The sequence below is a fragment of the Zingiber officinale genome, chromosome 11A (assembly GCF_018446385.1).
Source record: "Zingiber officinale cultivar Zhangliang chromosome 11A, Zo_v1.1, whole genome shotgun sequence".
In the NCBI taxonomy this organism is placed as follows: Eukaryota; Viridiplantae; Streptophyta; class Magnoliopsida; order Zingiberales; family Zingiberaceae; genus Zingiber; species Zingiber officinale.
This window is the reverse complement of record NC_056006.1, coordinates 90,682,412-90,698,863: the sequence shown is the minus strand read 5'-3', so window position 1 is coordinate 90,698,863 and position 16,452 is coordinate 90,682,412. Positions and strand designations below refer to the sequence as shown.

General features: G+C 37.5%; 1 protein-coding gene across 2 annotated transcripts; it reads left to right on the top strand.

Moving 5' to 3' along the window:
* The first annotated feature begins 12,611 nt into the window (after positions 1–12,611).
* On the top strand, positions 12,612–15,718 carry LOC122032583 (probable mitochondrial adenine nucleotide transporter BTL1). Of its 2 annotated transcripts, XM_042591887.1 has the most exons (6): positions 12,612–12,844; positions 12,932–13,145; positions 13,566–13,660; positions 14,260–14,599; positions 14,951–15,188; positions 15,300–15,718. In XM_042591887.1, exons 1-6 carry the CDS (start codon positions 12,798–12,800, stop codon positions 15,548–15,550), a joined length of 1,185 nt encoding a protein of 394 aa, XP_042447821.1. In that variant the 5' UTR covers positions 12,612–12,797; the 3' UTR covers positions 15,551–15,718. The 2 variants fall into 2 exon arrangements, with proteins under 2 accessions (XP_042447821.1, XP_042447822.1); XM_042591888.1 differs by having other exon boundaries at positions 12,613–13,145.
* Positions 15,719–16,452: the final 734 nt, after the last annotated feature.

Here is a 16,452-nt window from a genome sequence, read left to right as displayed (position 1 = left end):
ATAAAAGAAAATTTTATTATATATTTGCAAGAATCTCCTATTTATCTTACTATGCTCTTCCGCTTTCTCTCAACATTCCTCTTGTCTTCTCTCTTCTCCTCCACTTTCCATCATCTTACTTGATTGCTTTAGTATACTTTTCCTTCCTCAGGCTACTTGTCTCCCTAATTATTCTCACCTTCTTTCTAGTTCCCTGACTTCTTGTTCTTTCTTTCCTACGTACCCTCTTCTCCCTCTTCTCTTTGTAACCACTGACATTTACCCTTCATCTCTTATAAAGCTTGACATTTACCATGAGTAGGGTTGAGCACAGTTCTGTTTTCAGTTTGTAAATTTTCAAACCAAAACTAGATCAAACAAAATTACTAAGATTTTTGAACTGAACTAAAACTTTAATATATCTTTTAGATATATATATATATATACAATAGAGCAATCTTTCTATTTAATTGCACCCATATGTGAATACATATGCATGTGTATGTATATTGACTATGGAGTTATTCCTAAATACATATAATGTGATTGTGAGGCTACTGAGTAAAGAAGGGTGAAAAGGATTGATTTAGGAATACATGACTATGTTTTTTGGTTTTTAAATAGTAGTTATGATGTAAATTAATGGTATACTGGGCTATACTTGGTTCTTTCACTCTGCTGGCTTGGGCAATGGAATCATAGATACTAGCCAATGCATATAGTCCTTCGTATTCAAAATTTGGCCTGATGGAGGGCATGTAAGATGTTTGAAGTTTTGGTTTCTTTGCATCTTGTCTTATGTTTGTAACAGACTAGCCCTGAAAATTGTGTTTCTAGCTAACTTACAAATCTGACAATTTTCATAGTTGCATCATTTTCTGTTTATTTCAAGTTTTTGACCTTTACTCTAAATAGCAATTGTAGAAGACTTCTCTTGTCCTTTTTGTTTAGTGAGTGAGCTTTAAGGTAATGTACATGATGCTTCTGCTTCTGCATTGTTTTTACTACTTTTGTAGCAAAGGTGATTACGCTCACCCTAGGCACCCTTCACAACTCGCCTCCAAGTTCGATGAAGGGTGATAAATTACGAGTCAGTTTATAGCCGACTGCCAAGTTAGTTAGGGGGTGGGAGGTGTTGTTTATACTACTTGGTTTCATATGTGATGGTGTTTTCTACAGGGTCTCAGATACCACTTGAACTCTTCTCATGACCAATTCAATTTTAAGTTTTGGGTTCGTAAGCTTTTGGAATTCTTTTTTGTATATATGGGTTGTGTCAAGCATAACATGTATTGTTTGGCTAATCTTTCCTTAGGTAACTGAAGAGTATCAAGCTGTAAATGTTTCTGTGAGAACTGATGTATGGAGTTTTGAGGTTAGATTCCATTATTCATACCTTTTCTTGAAGTTCTGTGATTATACTTCTATTAAAATCATTGGTGCTGATTAGCCTGCTTATTATGAAAATGCTAAGTAGGACTTACTGTGATAAAAATTTATCTTCTGATAAAACTTGCTGCATCGTATAATTGTAGGTAACTATGGAAATGAACAGGCAGAAAGGTCTTTAGACCTATTCTGACTCATCAGACATTGAGTTATTCGTGGTAGAGAAGGTAGAGAAGGCTGGCTTAAATATAATAAAGCTACTTTACTAGTTCAAAGATGACTGGTCTGATAGAATAAATCAATTCAAGATCTAAGTTACAATTTTTATTTATTTCTGCTAGGTATTAAGTATGTTATTTTGCTAATTGAACATTTTGTGAATTTAGTTATAGGTATTGTCGTGGTGTCCTTATAGTTTTATTTTTATTTTGTCAATTAAACTTTGCCTCCGGGAAATAAGCTCGTCGTATAGTGATTAAATTCGGCTGAGTTAGTAGATGGAGTTTGTAGCATGTTGACTGGAATTATATATGAGCATGTTTTATTTTTGTATTAAGTATTTATGATAGATGGAGTTTGTAGCAGTATGACTGGAATAAGCTCGTCGTATAGTGATTTTATGTAGATTTTTCTCTTCCGTTTTGTAGACATTAAGTGTTGTCATGGAATTCTAGAAATCCTTCTCTCATGTCCTGATATTAGAGCTATGCGAAATGTTTATTCTATGGTTATAGTTCAAGCAGTACTTACTACAATTCTCTTTTTTCTTATATTTTATATTTTTCTTTGATAAGTTTTGTTTAATTTTTCTCTTGCAGGTATATAACTCGGGCAATTCATGAGGCTTGAGATTTTGGATGCAAAGAGTAAGCTTTGTTAGGTTGTAGATTGCCTTGCTAATGTGTAAAAGCCATATGGAGAATAATGGAAAACATGTGATTTATGGTTTGATACTACTAAATTTGATGAATACAACTCATTTTGTATGTTTTGTATTGGTGGTTTACTTATATTAAAAATATAATTGTTGTTTGGTATTATCATGTTACAACATGAACATTAAAGACAACGGTTAGAAACGTTGTAAAAAATACGTAAACCACAACGATATTTTTTTTTGTGAAAAGTGATAAAAGACAACGGTTTTATTAGTTGTAAAAACATATTAAAATTATATTACAACAATTTATAACTATTGTAAAATACAAAATGAGTAAATACTATCTACCACAACAGTTTATATCTGTTGTAAAAAGGGTCTACCACAATGGTTTATATCTGTTGTCGAAATTATCTACCACAACGGTTTTAAAACGTTGTCGTATCCTTCGTAAACAAATTTTGAGCATATAAACAACAACGGATAAAAACCGTTGTCAAATGTCTACAAAGACAACGGATTCAAAACTGTTGTCGTAGGGCAATACATTCTACAACGCCCTCAGTTACAACGGTTTTTTGACCCTACGACAACGGATAATATCCGTTGTCGTTTACAGTTTTTGTTGTAGTGGATACTTGACTAGGAAAGTCCTAACTGGAGGTTAGGTAGGTGGAAGTCCGAGTAAGTGAAGCCAGGTAGTTGGAAATCTTGGTGAGTGAAGCAAAGTGAAAGACCTAGTGAGTGAAGCTAGACAAGTGAAAGTCTCAGTGAGTGAAGCTGAGCAATGGGAAAATCCTAGTGAGTGAAGTTAGGTGAAAGTCCTAGTAAGTGAAGCCAGACAGATGGAAAGTCTTGGTGAGTGAAGTCAGGCAGATGAAAAGTTCTAGTGAGCGAAGTTAGGTAGATGGAAAGACCTGGTGAGTAAAGTCAGGCATGTGGAGATCCAGGTGGGTCAAGAGTGATCAGACACTTGGTGTTAGGAAGCCCAAGTAGGTCAAAAGATTGACCATATACTTGACACGAGGAAATCCAGATGGGTCAAAGGTGACCGGACGTCTGGTGGAAGTCCAAGTGGGTCATGGAGGACCGGATACTTGACACGAGACGATAACTCCAACTGGGTTAAGGTTGACCGGACACTTGTCACGAGGAGAAAAGTCCAAGTGGGTCAAAGAATTGACCGGACACTTGGCGAAGAAGTCACAGCAGATCAAGGTTGCTCGGATGCTAGGCATAAGGAGTTCTAACAGGTCACGGTTGACCGGATGTTGGATTTGAGGGCCTAAACTTGAGTTAAGCAAGTCAAAGGGAGGTCAATCGATCAACCGATCAATTGCATCGCAGTCCAATCGATCAGCTGATCGATTGGAGGTGGCTGCGACTGAAGGCTGACCCAATCGATCAACCGATCGATTGGGAGCCTAAATCGCGACCACAGAAGCTTCCCAGATCGATCAACTGATCGATTGGGCACCGTCAATCGATCGATTGATTGATTGGGGGGCTGGAAATTGTGCGAGTCGCGATAAATGGTGAATCAATTGGTCGATTGATTCAGGTTTCTCCAGCAGAACACAGAGGTGCTCTGAATCGATCAGTCAATCGATTCAAGCCTCCCCAATCGATTGGTTAATCGATTGGGATGTGACCGTTGCGCAGGTTAAAGCCTTCTTCCTTGCAGCGACTTGGGAGATCTCTCCACTGTTTTTCTCTCATGATTCTCACAGGTTCACGCCAGTTTCTTGAAGTTTCTTGGAATAAAGTGTTGCTGCACTTCCAAGGTTAAGAGGCATTCCACACAAGAAGAAGACGCAAGGGCTTCGGTTGTATGTTGTAAATCTTGTAAGATTTTACTTGTATTTATTTCCCTTTTCTTCTTGTTGTATTGTGAGCATTATACAAGGCTTCTCCGCCTTCGATAGTTATCGAGAAGGAGTGTTTTCATAGTGGATGAGTGAGTGAGGGCTGGATCCTTGGATTAGTCACCTCTTCTTGATGTGGATACCAAGTAAATCCTAGTGTTAGCATTGCTTGAGTGTTTTCCATTGCATATCATCATCACGAAACAAGACAATGAAGCGTGACAAGCTATTCACCCCCCTCTAGCTACAAATTGACTCTAACTAGTGGTATCAGAGTGATGTCTCTCTTCACTGAAATCATTGCCGGAAAGGGCAACAAGCTAGAGGGAGAAGTTGAAGTAAGTTCACAATTCAAAGACTTCATCAAAGGCTCAACTTCAAAATAGAATTTTGAGATGGACTCTGATTCGACACAAGGGTACCTCCACCATTCATATCCATGAGATTTGATTCTTGGAAATCAAGAATCGAAAATTTTCGTATGATGGACATAGAGCAATGGTTTGCTCTAATGGAAGGTTTCCAATCTCCAACAAATAACAAAGGCAAAATTCTCAAGAAGAGCAAGTAGAGCCAAGAGCAAATCCAAAGATGTGAGGCCAACGATAAAGTGACCAAGCTATTGGTCAATCTATTGTCAAGCAATATCTTAGAGCAACTTGGAGAATTTGAAGACGCCAAGAAGCTATGGAGCAAATTGGCTAAAATCCATGAGGTTCCCTCCACTGTACAAAATCAAGAGAAATCTAAAGATGACAATTCATTGGATCAAGAAGGAGAAGAGCCTGAAGTTGAGAGATGCTCAACATCAGAAGAAGAACAAAAAGCTTCATCCTCAACGGAAGGCAATGAAAAGGGTAAAGAGGGAGCATACTCTTTGTTCTATGTACAAAATGAAGATGAAGAAGTCTCCACCTCTAGGATTGAGGGGGAGCGACATTCGGTGACTCTAGACCAAGAAAAAGGAGAAGCTTCTACTTCCGGGTCAAGTGAAGAAGAAGAAGATGGGGCATCCTCCAAAAATCAAGAGACGTCAAATAGAGGATTAAGTGTCATCCCTACAAGTAAAAGTATAGCAATTTCAATTGTTAATAATAAAAATCATGTCATTTGCTTTGAGTGTAGGGAACATGGGCACTATAAGAGTAAGTGTCCCAAATCGGCCAAGAAGAAGAGCCAAGTGGCACCTAAGGACAAGCAGAAGCCCAAAGAGACCGCCCCCGCGACAAAGAAGAGCAAAAAACACATAGTGTGCTTCTTGTACAATCAAAAAGGACATTACTGGAGTCAATGTCCTAAGGGGAAGAAATCAGTCAAAGTTAGAGGAGGAAGCACAAGTCAAAGGGAAGCTTCCAAGCTAAAACCCAAGGTATCATTTATTGAGCTTACCCCTTTAAGTAATGATAAAAAACATGCTAGGAATAGTTTATATCATTTTAATGCTATTTATCATAAAAATATGAAACATGATAGAATTAAGGAAAATCATGTAGCTTATCATGCTAAAACCACTCAACCTAAGGTTAGAAAGGTAGATAACAAATTCAGCAATAATTCTAAGGGTTTTAAATATATGCCTAAGAAAAATAAAAATCAAGGGTTTAGTAAAAAATCTAAGGTTGAGAAGTTATGGAAAAAAAATCAAATCTTGAGGTCAAGATTTGATAAATTGGAGAGGACCCTTAGAAAAATCACAAATGAAACACAGGGGTCCAAGAATCAAAACCTAGGTTTAGATAAACAAGAGGCATCCTATGACCATAGAGGTTTGGGATACAAATCTAAGGCTAAGAAGGATGTGACTTCATATCATAGGATTCCATAGAGTTATGAAACCAACCCTATGTCTAGCGGTCAAGTCAAAAATATAAGGGAAGTTATCCCTAAAAGTATTTTTGCCAAGATCAACGTGACTAAGATTTCTAAGAAGTCTAAGAAAGTCACTAAGAAGGTCACAAGGGAAGCAATCCCTAGAGTTGACCTAGAGGAAGTGAACAAGACTCCTAATAAGCCTAGAAAGGTCATTAGGAAGGTAACTAGGGAAGTTATCCCTAGTGAGTACCTAGAGCATCCAAGGAGTACCAATAGGTTTTGGGTTCCAAGGAGCATATTCTCTACACCTTAGATGTGTTTAGAGAGTGTCAACTCCAAATGGGAAGGGTGGTTAACCCAACCTTGATAAAGTTGACACTTGGAGGCATTTTCAAGATTATTGTTAACCTTTGAAAATGAAATGGATTATTGCTTACTCTTTGGAAGAGTACAATGTGCCAAAATTTGAGGAATTAAATTTAATTTAAATTGGCACACTTGAGAAAAATATAAAAAATGCCAAGTTAGGATTTTGGTATTTTCTTAAGGAGTTAAGGGTAAATTTAAGTCTTAATTTAAGTTGTTACTCTTTGGAAGAGTAAAATGTGTCAAAATTTGATAAATTAGATTTAATTTAAATTGACACAACTAACCAAGAGTAAAAGAAATGTCAAGTTGGGTATTGACATTTTCTTGTAAAAATATGGGCAATCTAGGATTAGATTTTAATTTAGCTAAGGAATTAAGGATACTTAGATAGGATATCTAGGTATATTTTATTTGTTCTAAATTGTCATGCTTTGTTTGCTCATCATATGCCATGACATCATATGTTGCATTCATGTTTATTATGAAAAATACAACAAAAATAGCATGTCATGTCATACATACATCATGCAGCTATAGTATATTTTCTTTTGAAAATCATTTATTTTGATGTATGTTATAAATTATCATGCATTATTTTTAATTCCTTGCAAATTAAGGATAATAACATTTACTATCAAGTGACATCCTAGATGGATGTTCAAAATTTTTAAAATCCTAGATAGATATGCATGATCCCTAGTTTAGAGCAAAACCAAAAAACTACATCTCACAAAGACTATAAGTTGACTTGTATGTGTTTTAGTACACATTAAATACAAGTGAGATGCTTGGATGATGAACAAGACTTAAGATGTTGATTTAGTGCATCTAGTTGAGTTTTGACTTCATCAAAATGCATAGTTATGTGTACTCCAATCATTGGAAAAGCTAATGTACAAGTCATGTGCATTGAGCCCAAAGAACATGGTTGGAATTTGGTTTTGAAAATCATTTTAAATGTATTTTGGAAAACCTTGGTGAAGACTATCTTTTGATAGTAATCATCATTGAAAAGTTAGACACAAACTTGGAAGAAATAGTGAAGTTTTTACAAGTTTTCAATTTTGTGTCAATCTTTAAAAATAAGGTATATTTTCTTAGAAAACTATTTTTTCATGATAGTATATACCCTAACTAATGTCTACAAGAAGTTTCATAATTTTTTGAATTTTGTAGAATTTTTAGGGTATTTCTGAATTTCGCTGAAATGGAATTTCAGCAAATTAGACCTCCAATCGATCACTCGATCAATTGGAGAATCTCAATCAATCGGGCGATCGATTGAGAAAGGTATCATCGCAAGCAAAAGCACGTTGAATCGATCAGCCGATTGATTCAACCCTGGCTAGATCGATAAGTGGATCAATTCACGTAGTTTTTTCGCGAACAGCAGCTCGGGAAATCGATCGAGTGATCAATTGAATGGTTTCAATCAATTGAGTCTCAACTTCAATCGATTACGAAGGATGTTTTCAACTGTAAATGTCTGATTTCAGCACTTTAAATCATTTTTAGCCTTATTAACCATTCCTAACCCCTTGAAACACATTTGTATATATTTAGGGGGAGTTTTCATGATGAAAACAAAGATGGATTGGTTAAGGAAGATTAAGTTGAAGTTTAGGTTGAGATTTAGTTTTAATATTAGATTTTTAAACCTCAAAACTTCTAATTTTGAGTTTTCTAAAGATTTAGGGATTCTAAGTCATTGTTGGTGTAATGACAGAAGTTTGAAACATGTTTTTAGGGGGAGCTACTCTTTAAAAATATCGAAATATTTTTCTGAAACCATTAAAGATGGTAAATCCTGCATTTGAAAAAAATACTCAAGGTTGAGCATTGGGGAACAATGGAAGATTGGATGTCTTCATTGTTGAAAAAGAGTATGCTCAAAGATGAGCATTGAATATACTGAAGGGTATGGAACCTTCATTATGAGTGTGAAGATGGTTAATGCTTAAGGGTGGGTATTGAAGACAATGATGTAGGTGCAGCGAGGACCGGCAAGAGAGGGGTGAATTGCCTGCAAGTAAAAACTAAACCCTCCTCAACCAATTTAAACTCAAATAGATGCAATAGCTACAAGATTAAACAGAACTAAAGTATGAACAGAAAAGGAAGACTCAGCTATTTTAACCTGGTTACAACCAAGAGGGTTGTTAATCCAGGGCGATGAAAGACGCAGTAAGAAACTCCTTCTCTGAATGCGGAGAAGCCTTTTATACTTTGAAGAGCACAGAACTATTGCTTAACTAGAGAGTACAAGAGTTGAATTTCATTCGTATTCGTTGTTATCTAAAGCTGCCCGAGACCCTCTTTATATAGGGGTTCTCGAGCTTATCATATCACCTGATCCTTCGAGATCAGGTTTGACTCGAGAGGGATCGGTCGACCGATCCCCAGGTTCGGTCGACCGATCGGCCAACGGTCTCCAGCTGAGTTGGCCCGATCAAACTGCTCGACTTGGCCGCTGGATAAACTTGGGTTCGGTCGACCGATCAGAATGTTCGGTCGACCGATAAGCTCCACCAACGTTCAGCCTCTGACGTGACATATGACATGTCTGCTGAGGTTGGTTTCTGATAAAGAGGGGTTCGGTCGACCGATCAAGGGGTTCGGTCGACCGAACCATTGACAAGTCAACTTCCTGTTGACTTGCTTTGGTTCGGCTCCTTGGGTGATTGTGGCCTACCGGAATAGGGCTCACCTGAACCCAATTCCCGGCCTTCTCCTTGAGCAGTCTTCCGTCCCGGCTTTACATCCCTCGAACATCGCACATGTTCTTCACGCCCACCGGGTGTACTTTTCCGCAGCTCTCTCGTCCTTCGGACGCACCGAGCCCGTCGGCTCCCTTCCCGTGCCGTCCTTCTCGCTAGCTGCGTCTTCCGCTTGACTTCCTGCCCTCCTAAGCTCCTGCACACTTAGACACAGGGATCAAAGACAAAGTATGACCTAACCTAAACTTGGTTGATCACATCAAAACTACCACGGGGTTCAACAAATGAAGGGTATGAGACATTCATTGCGGTGTTGTGAATAATATGTGAGGTTATGAATAATGTTGGGTAACTTTTCAGGGGGAGAGTTTTTGATGTGTGCCAATAGAAAGAGAATGTAGAGTTTAAGTTAGGCATTCATTGCCTCTCTAGGAAAGTTTGAGAGGGAATGCTCTTTAGGAAAGGAAGAGAATAAAGGAAATCCTCATTCATGTATTGGCATGGAGGAAATTTGAGGCTATGGAATTAGCCTAACTTAAAGGTATTGTCAAACATCAAAAAGGGGGAGATTGTTGGTGTAATATCCCTAAGTCAAAGTTGACCCGGTTGACTAAGCTAGAGTTGGCTCAAGCTTGAGTCTTGGTCTTTGGGTTTCAATGTTTGACAATACATGGAAATTGCAGATGTAATCGTCCAATTGAGAAGATTATTGATACAATTCTCCTCTGGATGTGAAGAAGAGTCAAGTAGGTCAAAGTGTTGACCGGATATTTGACTGGGAAAGTCCTAACTGGAGGTTAGGCAGGTGGAAGTCCTGGTGAGTGAAGTCAGACAGTTGGAAATCCGGGTGAGTGAAGCTAGGTGAAAGACCTAGTGAGTGAAGCTAGGAAGGTGAAAGTCTCGGTGAGTGAAGTCGGGCAGTGGGAAAATCTTAGTGAGTGAAGTTAGGTGGAAGTCCTGGTGAGTGAAGACAGGCAGATGGAAAGTCCTGGTGAGTGAAGCCAGATAGATGGAAAGTCCTAGTAAGTGAAGCTAGGCAAATGAAAAGACCTGGTGAGTGAAGCTAGGCACGTGGAGATTTAGGTGGGTCAAGATTGACTAGACACCTGTTGTTGGGAAGCCCAAGTAGGTTAAAGGATTGACCGGATATTTGGCACGAGGAAATCCAGATGGGCCAAGGGTGATCGGATGTCTGGTAGAAGTCCAAGTGGGTCATGGAGGACTGGACACTTTGCACGAGACGATAAGTCCAAGTGGGTTATGGTTGACCGGACACTTGGCATGAGAAGAAAAGTCCAAGTGGGTCAAAGGATTGACCGGACACTTGGCGAAGAAGTCCCAATAGGTCAAGATTGACCGATGCTAGGCATCAGGAGTTCCAACAGGTCAGGGTTGATTGGATATTGAATTTGGAGACCCTAGACTTGAGTTAAGCAAGTCAAAGGGAGGTTAATCGATCAACTGATCGATTGAACTGCAGTCCAATTAATCAGCTGATCGATTGAGGATGACTACGACTGAAGGCTGGCCCAATCGATCAGCCGATCGATTGGAAACCTGAATCATGACTACAGAATCTTCCCCAATCGATTGGGCACCGCTAATCGATCGGTCGATCGATTGGGAGGCTGAAAATTACGCGAGTCTCGATAAACGTTGAATCGATCGATCGATTCAGGTTTGTCCAGTAGAGTACAGAGACGCTCTGAATCGATCAGCCGATCGATTCAAGCCCCCCCCCCCCCCCAATCGATTTGGATGTGACCATTCCGCAGGTTAAAGCCTTCTTCGTCACAGTGACTCGGGAGATCTCTCCACTGTTTTTTCTCATGATTCTCATAAGTTCACGCTAGTTTCTTGAAGCAGATGCGTTTCACACAAGAAGAAGACGCTAGGGTTTCGATTGTATGTTGTAAATCTTATAAGATTTTACTTAATTATATTTGTTTTCCTTACTTGAGTGTTTTCCACTGCATATTATCATCACGAAGTAAGATAACAAAGCGCGATGAACTATTCATCACTCTTTAACTATAAATCGACCCTAACAATTTATATATATAATATATATTATCTTAGATATTGCGAAGAACTAATGAGAATATCACGTAATATCCAAAATGGTTAATAGTTATTTTATTACCTATAAAATTATTACAGTAGATCTTCTGTTGCAATTTTTTTTTTTACGAATAAAGTTTATTGATACCGGTGCAAACTTACAAATTTATTCAGATGATTTAAATTTAACTATACTAATCCTTCCCTAACATGGTATTATCTATTTTTAGACTTAGGTTTTCGTGATTTTACTCTTAAGTTTTTCTCAAAAATCTCATATTAATAGAGATATTTTATATCCTTTTAAATTTATGATCTCTTTCAAATCTTTTTAATATGAGATTTATGTTGAATCCCAACATATACAACTGTAATTGAGCTCTTACAAGAACAAGATCCTTTATCCCAATAGATCCAAATTCGATGATATTATTATTAATGATCATAGTTTGTTGGTCTGATTCAATTAATAATTAGATTTAGATTTGCTTAGGGCAGTAAATAAATTAAATATTCGTGAATAAATTCAGTGTTCGGCTTGATAGGAACTTGTTTAAGTTCGTTTAATATACACAAGATCGATTAAATAAACAAGCTTGAACAGATCATTAAACTAAACAAACAAATTTGAACACACGTGTTTAGCTCGTTAATGTTCGTAAATAATTTTCATGAACAGCGTTCACGAACAATGATTGTGAACAATATTTGTGAATATTAATACTCACAAACCATATTGATTAATAAAACTCAGATCAATATACTAAATAAAAATAAAATAAAATAAATAAATAAATTTAAATTATCAAATTCAATCACTAATCAAACAAATAAATTTTTTAAATAATCAATTAAATTTGAATTGAAAATTTGATAATATTTAAATAAATCAAATTTAATCATGCTCAAATCAAATTTAAATTTATAGCTGGATAACATATGAACCAAAATCAAATCAAACTTCAAATAACCATACACTTATTAAAAAAATAAATCAAGCTAAATCAAATTTAAATAATTATTTTAAGTTAAAATCAATTTACTTGATTATATTTTCAAATAAATTTAAACACCTTAGAATTCAGCTCGAACTTGTTTACCATCACATTTGCCGATCCTTACTTGTCACAAGTGCCTATGGTGGCGCTTGGACATCACTAGCGTCCAAAACACGTGTGCGATTATGTGTTGTCCACGGCATTGTTCATCTCTGCGATTTGGATTTGCTTTATGATTCGTGCTTTATAATAGACCGGGTCGTTAGTTTGCTTTACACGTGTCGTCTCGTTCTTTTTTCTTTTTTTTTTCTTTTTTGGATAGTTGTTTTATTTATTTGGACGGAATAGGAAAACGAATATTGTAGTCGTTAGTTCAAATTCAGTTGTTCTCTGCTTGGAAGGATCACGTGAACCGATAGTGATAGATGGATTGACTCAATTTATTTATTATATAATAATATTATTTCAAATCCACAAAAAAAAACAATGCTAATAAAAACAAAATTTAACTAAAAACCTTAGGATTTGCTTCCATTTAGAATGCTAAACCCTAATCATAGATCTGCAAATTGTAACAAATTTTCAGAATGCAAATTGTGAAATGCTTTAGATAAAGAAATCCACAACGTGATTCAAAATATCTCTTAAAACCATCCAAAATAAGTAAAGCAGGAGGACAAATCGTTCACTGTCCAACGGAATAATAAGGGAAGAACATTTAGAAAATATGCGTTCTAAGTGTTTTCCTTCTCTTGTAGATTGTAGAAGACTTGGGTTGCGATCGATTTCCTAAGTGTTTTCCTTCTCTTGTAGATTGTAGAAGACTTGGGTTGCGATCGATTTCCCTTTTTTTTATTTCAGTTTTAATTCCGAGGAAATCAGAGAGGCGGGCGATCCGTCGCGTGCGATGGATTTGGAGGCAGCGTCCCGGAACAAGCGGGAGGTTCTGGTTCTAGGTTTTACCGATGCATACGGCCAGGAGATGGCTGATTCCAAGGAGGGAGAGATCCACAAGGTCGCCGTCGCTACTGCGGTGCTCCGATTCCGAACGCTCGATGCCGGCGGTACGATCAAGGTTGGGTTTCTGGCTTCTCTTGGTTCAATTTTATTGTTTCGACTTCTTGTCTCTTGATCACTCCGTTCTTCCCGTCAAAGATCGTTTCTTTTCCCTTTTATTTTTGGCAAATCTCCTTCTTTGAGCCCGAATCGGACAGTGTGCTGATCATCGTCGTTTCTTTACGGATAGTTAGACCAATGTTTCATCCTTTGTGACTGATTCATCGCTTAGGGTCCCAAATTGCCCATTTTTTTTTTTTGTTTTTAGATCTTTGATTTCAATTTACTAGATGTTCTTATTCTCGTATGCCATTTGTTTTTCCTCTTACAATTGGTTGATATCGGATCTTTTGCCAGTGACTGTTAGTGAAAGCTCTGAATGCTAGAGGCAACTGGCAAGTAGCTTAATGTTGCAATTGTGTTGCTTGTTTTTCTGCAGAGTTTCTTTGGGTCTAGAGAAGTTGGCGAGTTTGTTAGCGGAGCATTAGCTGGTGCTATGACTAAAGCTGTTCTTGCTCCTTTAGAGACCATCAGGTTTACTTTTTTATTTTATTTTGGAATTTCTAAATAGAAATTTGCTGAGTGCATTTACCTATGTTATAAATCTTGTCTTGTGTTTAAATGCTACTTTCAGGAAGTTGGTTTAGGAATATTGATACAACTCCACGCAGCTTTGATAAATATGGTACTATAAGATTAAGAAATAAAGATGTCCACTACTAATCCATGCAGCAGTTTATTCTTTCCTAGGTATATTGTTGAATTTTTATGCTTCCTTTATTCACTTGATGCATTCGTCAATTGTATTACTAATGCCATATTGTAAGATTCATAGCAGGTCAATGTTATTAAATTTTCATTTTTCACTAAGCTAGTTTTCATCAAACTATTTAACTAGTTGGTTTATTTGCTTCCTGTGATAATAAGTTTGTTCAGTTTCCTTGTATCTAAGGATGTATTTACTTGATAGGCCTACGGAAGTTCGACGATGAGAAGCTTTGTTTGCTTCCAGGATTTTGTTTATACATAATTTAGAATGTTGATTGCTTGATTTTTTTTTTCATCAACTTAAGAAGATTGGATGATATTTTTCATCAACTTAAGAAGATTGGATGATAATGACACTGTTTCAGGACAAGGATGGTAGTTGGAGTCGGATCCAAGCACATTGCTGGTAGTTTTCTAGAGATCATTGAAGATCATGGCTGGCGAGGACTCTGGGCTGGAAACACTGTTAACATGCTCCGAACAATACCTTCCCAAGCAATCGAGCTTGGTACATTTGAATGTGTCAAACGGACTATGTCATCTATACAAGAGGATTGGAAGGAGAATGGAAGCCCAAAGCTGCAGATTGGTCGAATGAATCTGGATCTTTCTTTTCTTTGCAATTGCATCTCTCCAGTTGCTGTTGGTGGAGCGGCTGCTGGTATTGTCAGCACAATCATATGTCATCCTCTCGAAGTTCTAAAGGTATATTCGATCATAATGCCAATGCCAATGCCAATGATGATCCGTGACTGTTTTGCAGTTTCTTTTTTCTTGGGTAAGAATCAGATTCGAAGCAGATACTCGCGGCGAATAACTTTGTATTATTTTTATGTTATTTGCTCAGATTTGCAGTTCTTTGTTAGCTTACTTTTGTTGAACTACAGCCCTATTTTCCATTTCTTTTGTACACTTCCTCCCATCCTGAATGCATTGCCATCTAACTTTTTCTTTAATAAGGTTGGGATGCTTAGCTTTGGTATTATTCACCTATGATTTCTAACAAATGGATATTGATTTCATTTGCTTATCTTCTTTCAAATCCTACCGTTTCAGGATCGTTTGACTGTGAATCGTGAAGCCTACCCCAGCATAACTGTGGCTATGAGTAAGATATACAAGAATGATGGAATTGGAGGCCTATATGCTGGTTTATCACCAACATTAATAGGCATGCTTCCATACAGCACAACCTACTATTTCATGTACGAGACCATGAAAAAGTCCTACTGCCAAGCCAAGCGAAAGAAGTCCTTGAACCGTGCAGAGCTGCTGATCGTCGGTGCTCTTTCCGGTGAGTATTAATTGAATCCTGAGTTGCAAATAAACTATTAACAGTAGTTAAAACTACACATTACTCAGTTTCAAGAAAACCTGTAACTCTAACTAATCCATATTTTGTCAGGTTTAATGGCAAGCACCCTCAGCTTCCCACTGGAAGTCGCAAGAAAGCGACTAATGGTCGGAGCCATGCAAGGGAAATGCCCGCCCCACATGTTAGCAGCATTGTCTGAGGTCGTCGGCAGAGAGGGCTTGACGGGTTTGTACCGAGGCTGGGGCGCGAGCTGCTTGAAAGTCATGCCTTCATCAGGAATCACTTGGATGTTCTATGAAGCATGGAAGGAAATTCTCCTGGCGGACAGGCCGCCCATTTAGTCTGCAAAGGGATTCTTGATGCTACTGCCTCATTGGGATTCATTGTCTAATCAAATAATTCATCTTATAGAGACCTTTTTGTTTTTAATCTATTCGAAATTTTCCACGCATGCCTTAGCTATCTTGTATTTAAATTGCCAGGAATGATGAGTCTTTCGTGTAAACTAACTGCTCTTCCCTAGCTGAGTCACGAGACACAATGAAAAGAAGATCGAATTATGTAGGAAAAAGTCTGATCATCTTGCATCGTACCTACCTTTCAACTCTTTAAATCATGTTGATGTCTCTTAATTAATAACGACGGTAGGCCAACTCTCCATCAAACCTTCTTTTCACCTATTTGCAATTTGTATGTATATGACGCGTGCGATAGTGTCAAACACAGCCGGCTATTAGGAGATTCACTTACGGATTACTTCCGAGTGTGTTCATTTGGCTGTGGACTCTTTTCCAACGAAAGAACGACTTTGGGTGCTGGATTTATGGATTCATCGATGGAAGCTGATTCGTAAAGTAGTAAAGAATTGACTCTCTGATCTCGAAACGCTCCACTCGACATTTTTGAATAACAACAGTGTTTAGTTTAATTTCCACAGCCTAGTTGCCTTTTGTATAGCCTCGATCGTCACTTGGTGGATAGGTTCCGAATTGTTCTATAGGCTATCGCCTATCGAGATAAGCTGATGTGTTTGGTTTTTTACTCATTCAATTGAGAGCTATTGGATGTACTTAAATATAGTAAGAGATCACTTTCAACTGTTCTGACATTTTAAGTTTGAATTTTTAATTTTTTGGATGTACTTAAATATAGTAAGAGATCACTTTCAACTGTTCTGACATTTTAAGTTTGAATTTTTAATTTTCAAACTCCGCCTCTAACGACTTACCTCGGCAAAGCATGT

Bases quoted from the DNA above. Each gene is read 5' to 3' on its own strand.
- LOC122032583 (XM_042591887.1), top strand. From the start codon at position 12,798: ATGCGTTCTAAGTGTTTTCCTTCTCTTGTAGATTGTAGAAGACTTGG. The intron at 13,146-13,565 runs GTTGGGTTTCTG...GTTTTTCTGCAG, and splicing joins ATGCCGGCGGTACGATCAAG to AGTTTCTTTGGGTCTAGAGA. The intron at 14,600-14,950 runs GTATATTCGATC...CTACCGTTTCAG, and splicing joins ATCCTCTCGAAGTTCTAAAG to GATCGTTTGACTGTGAATCG.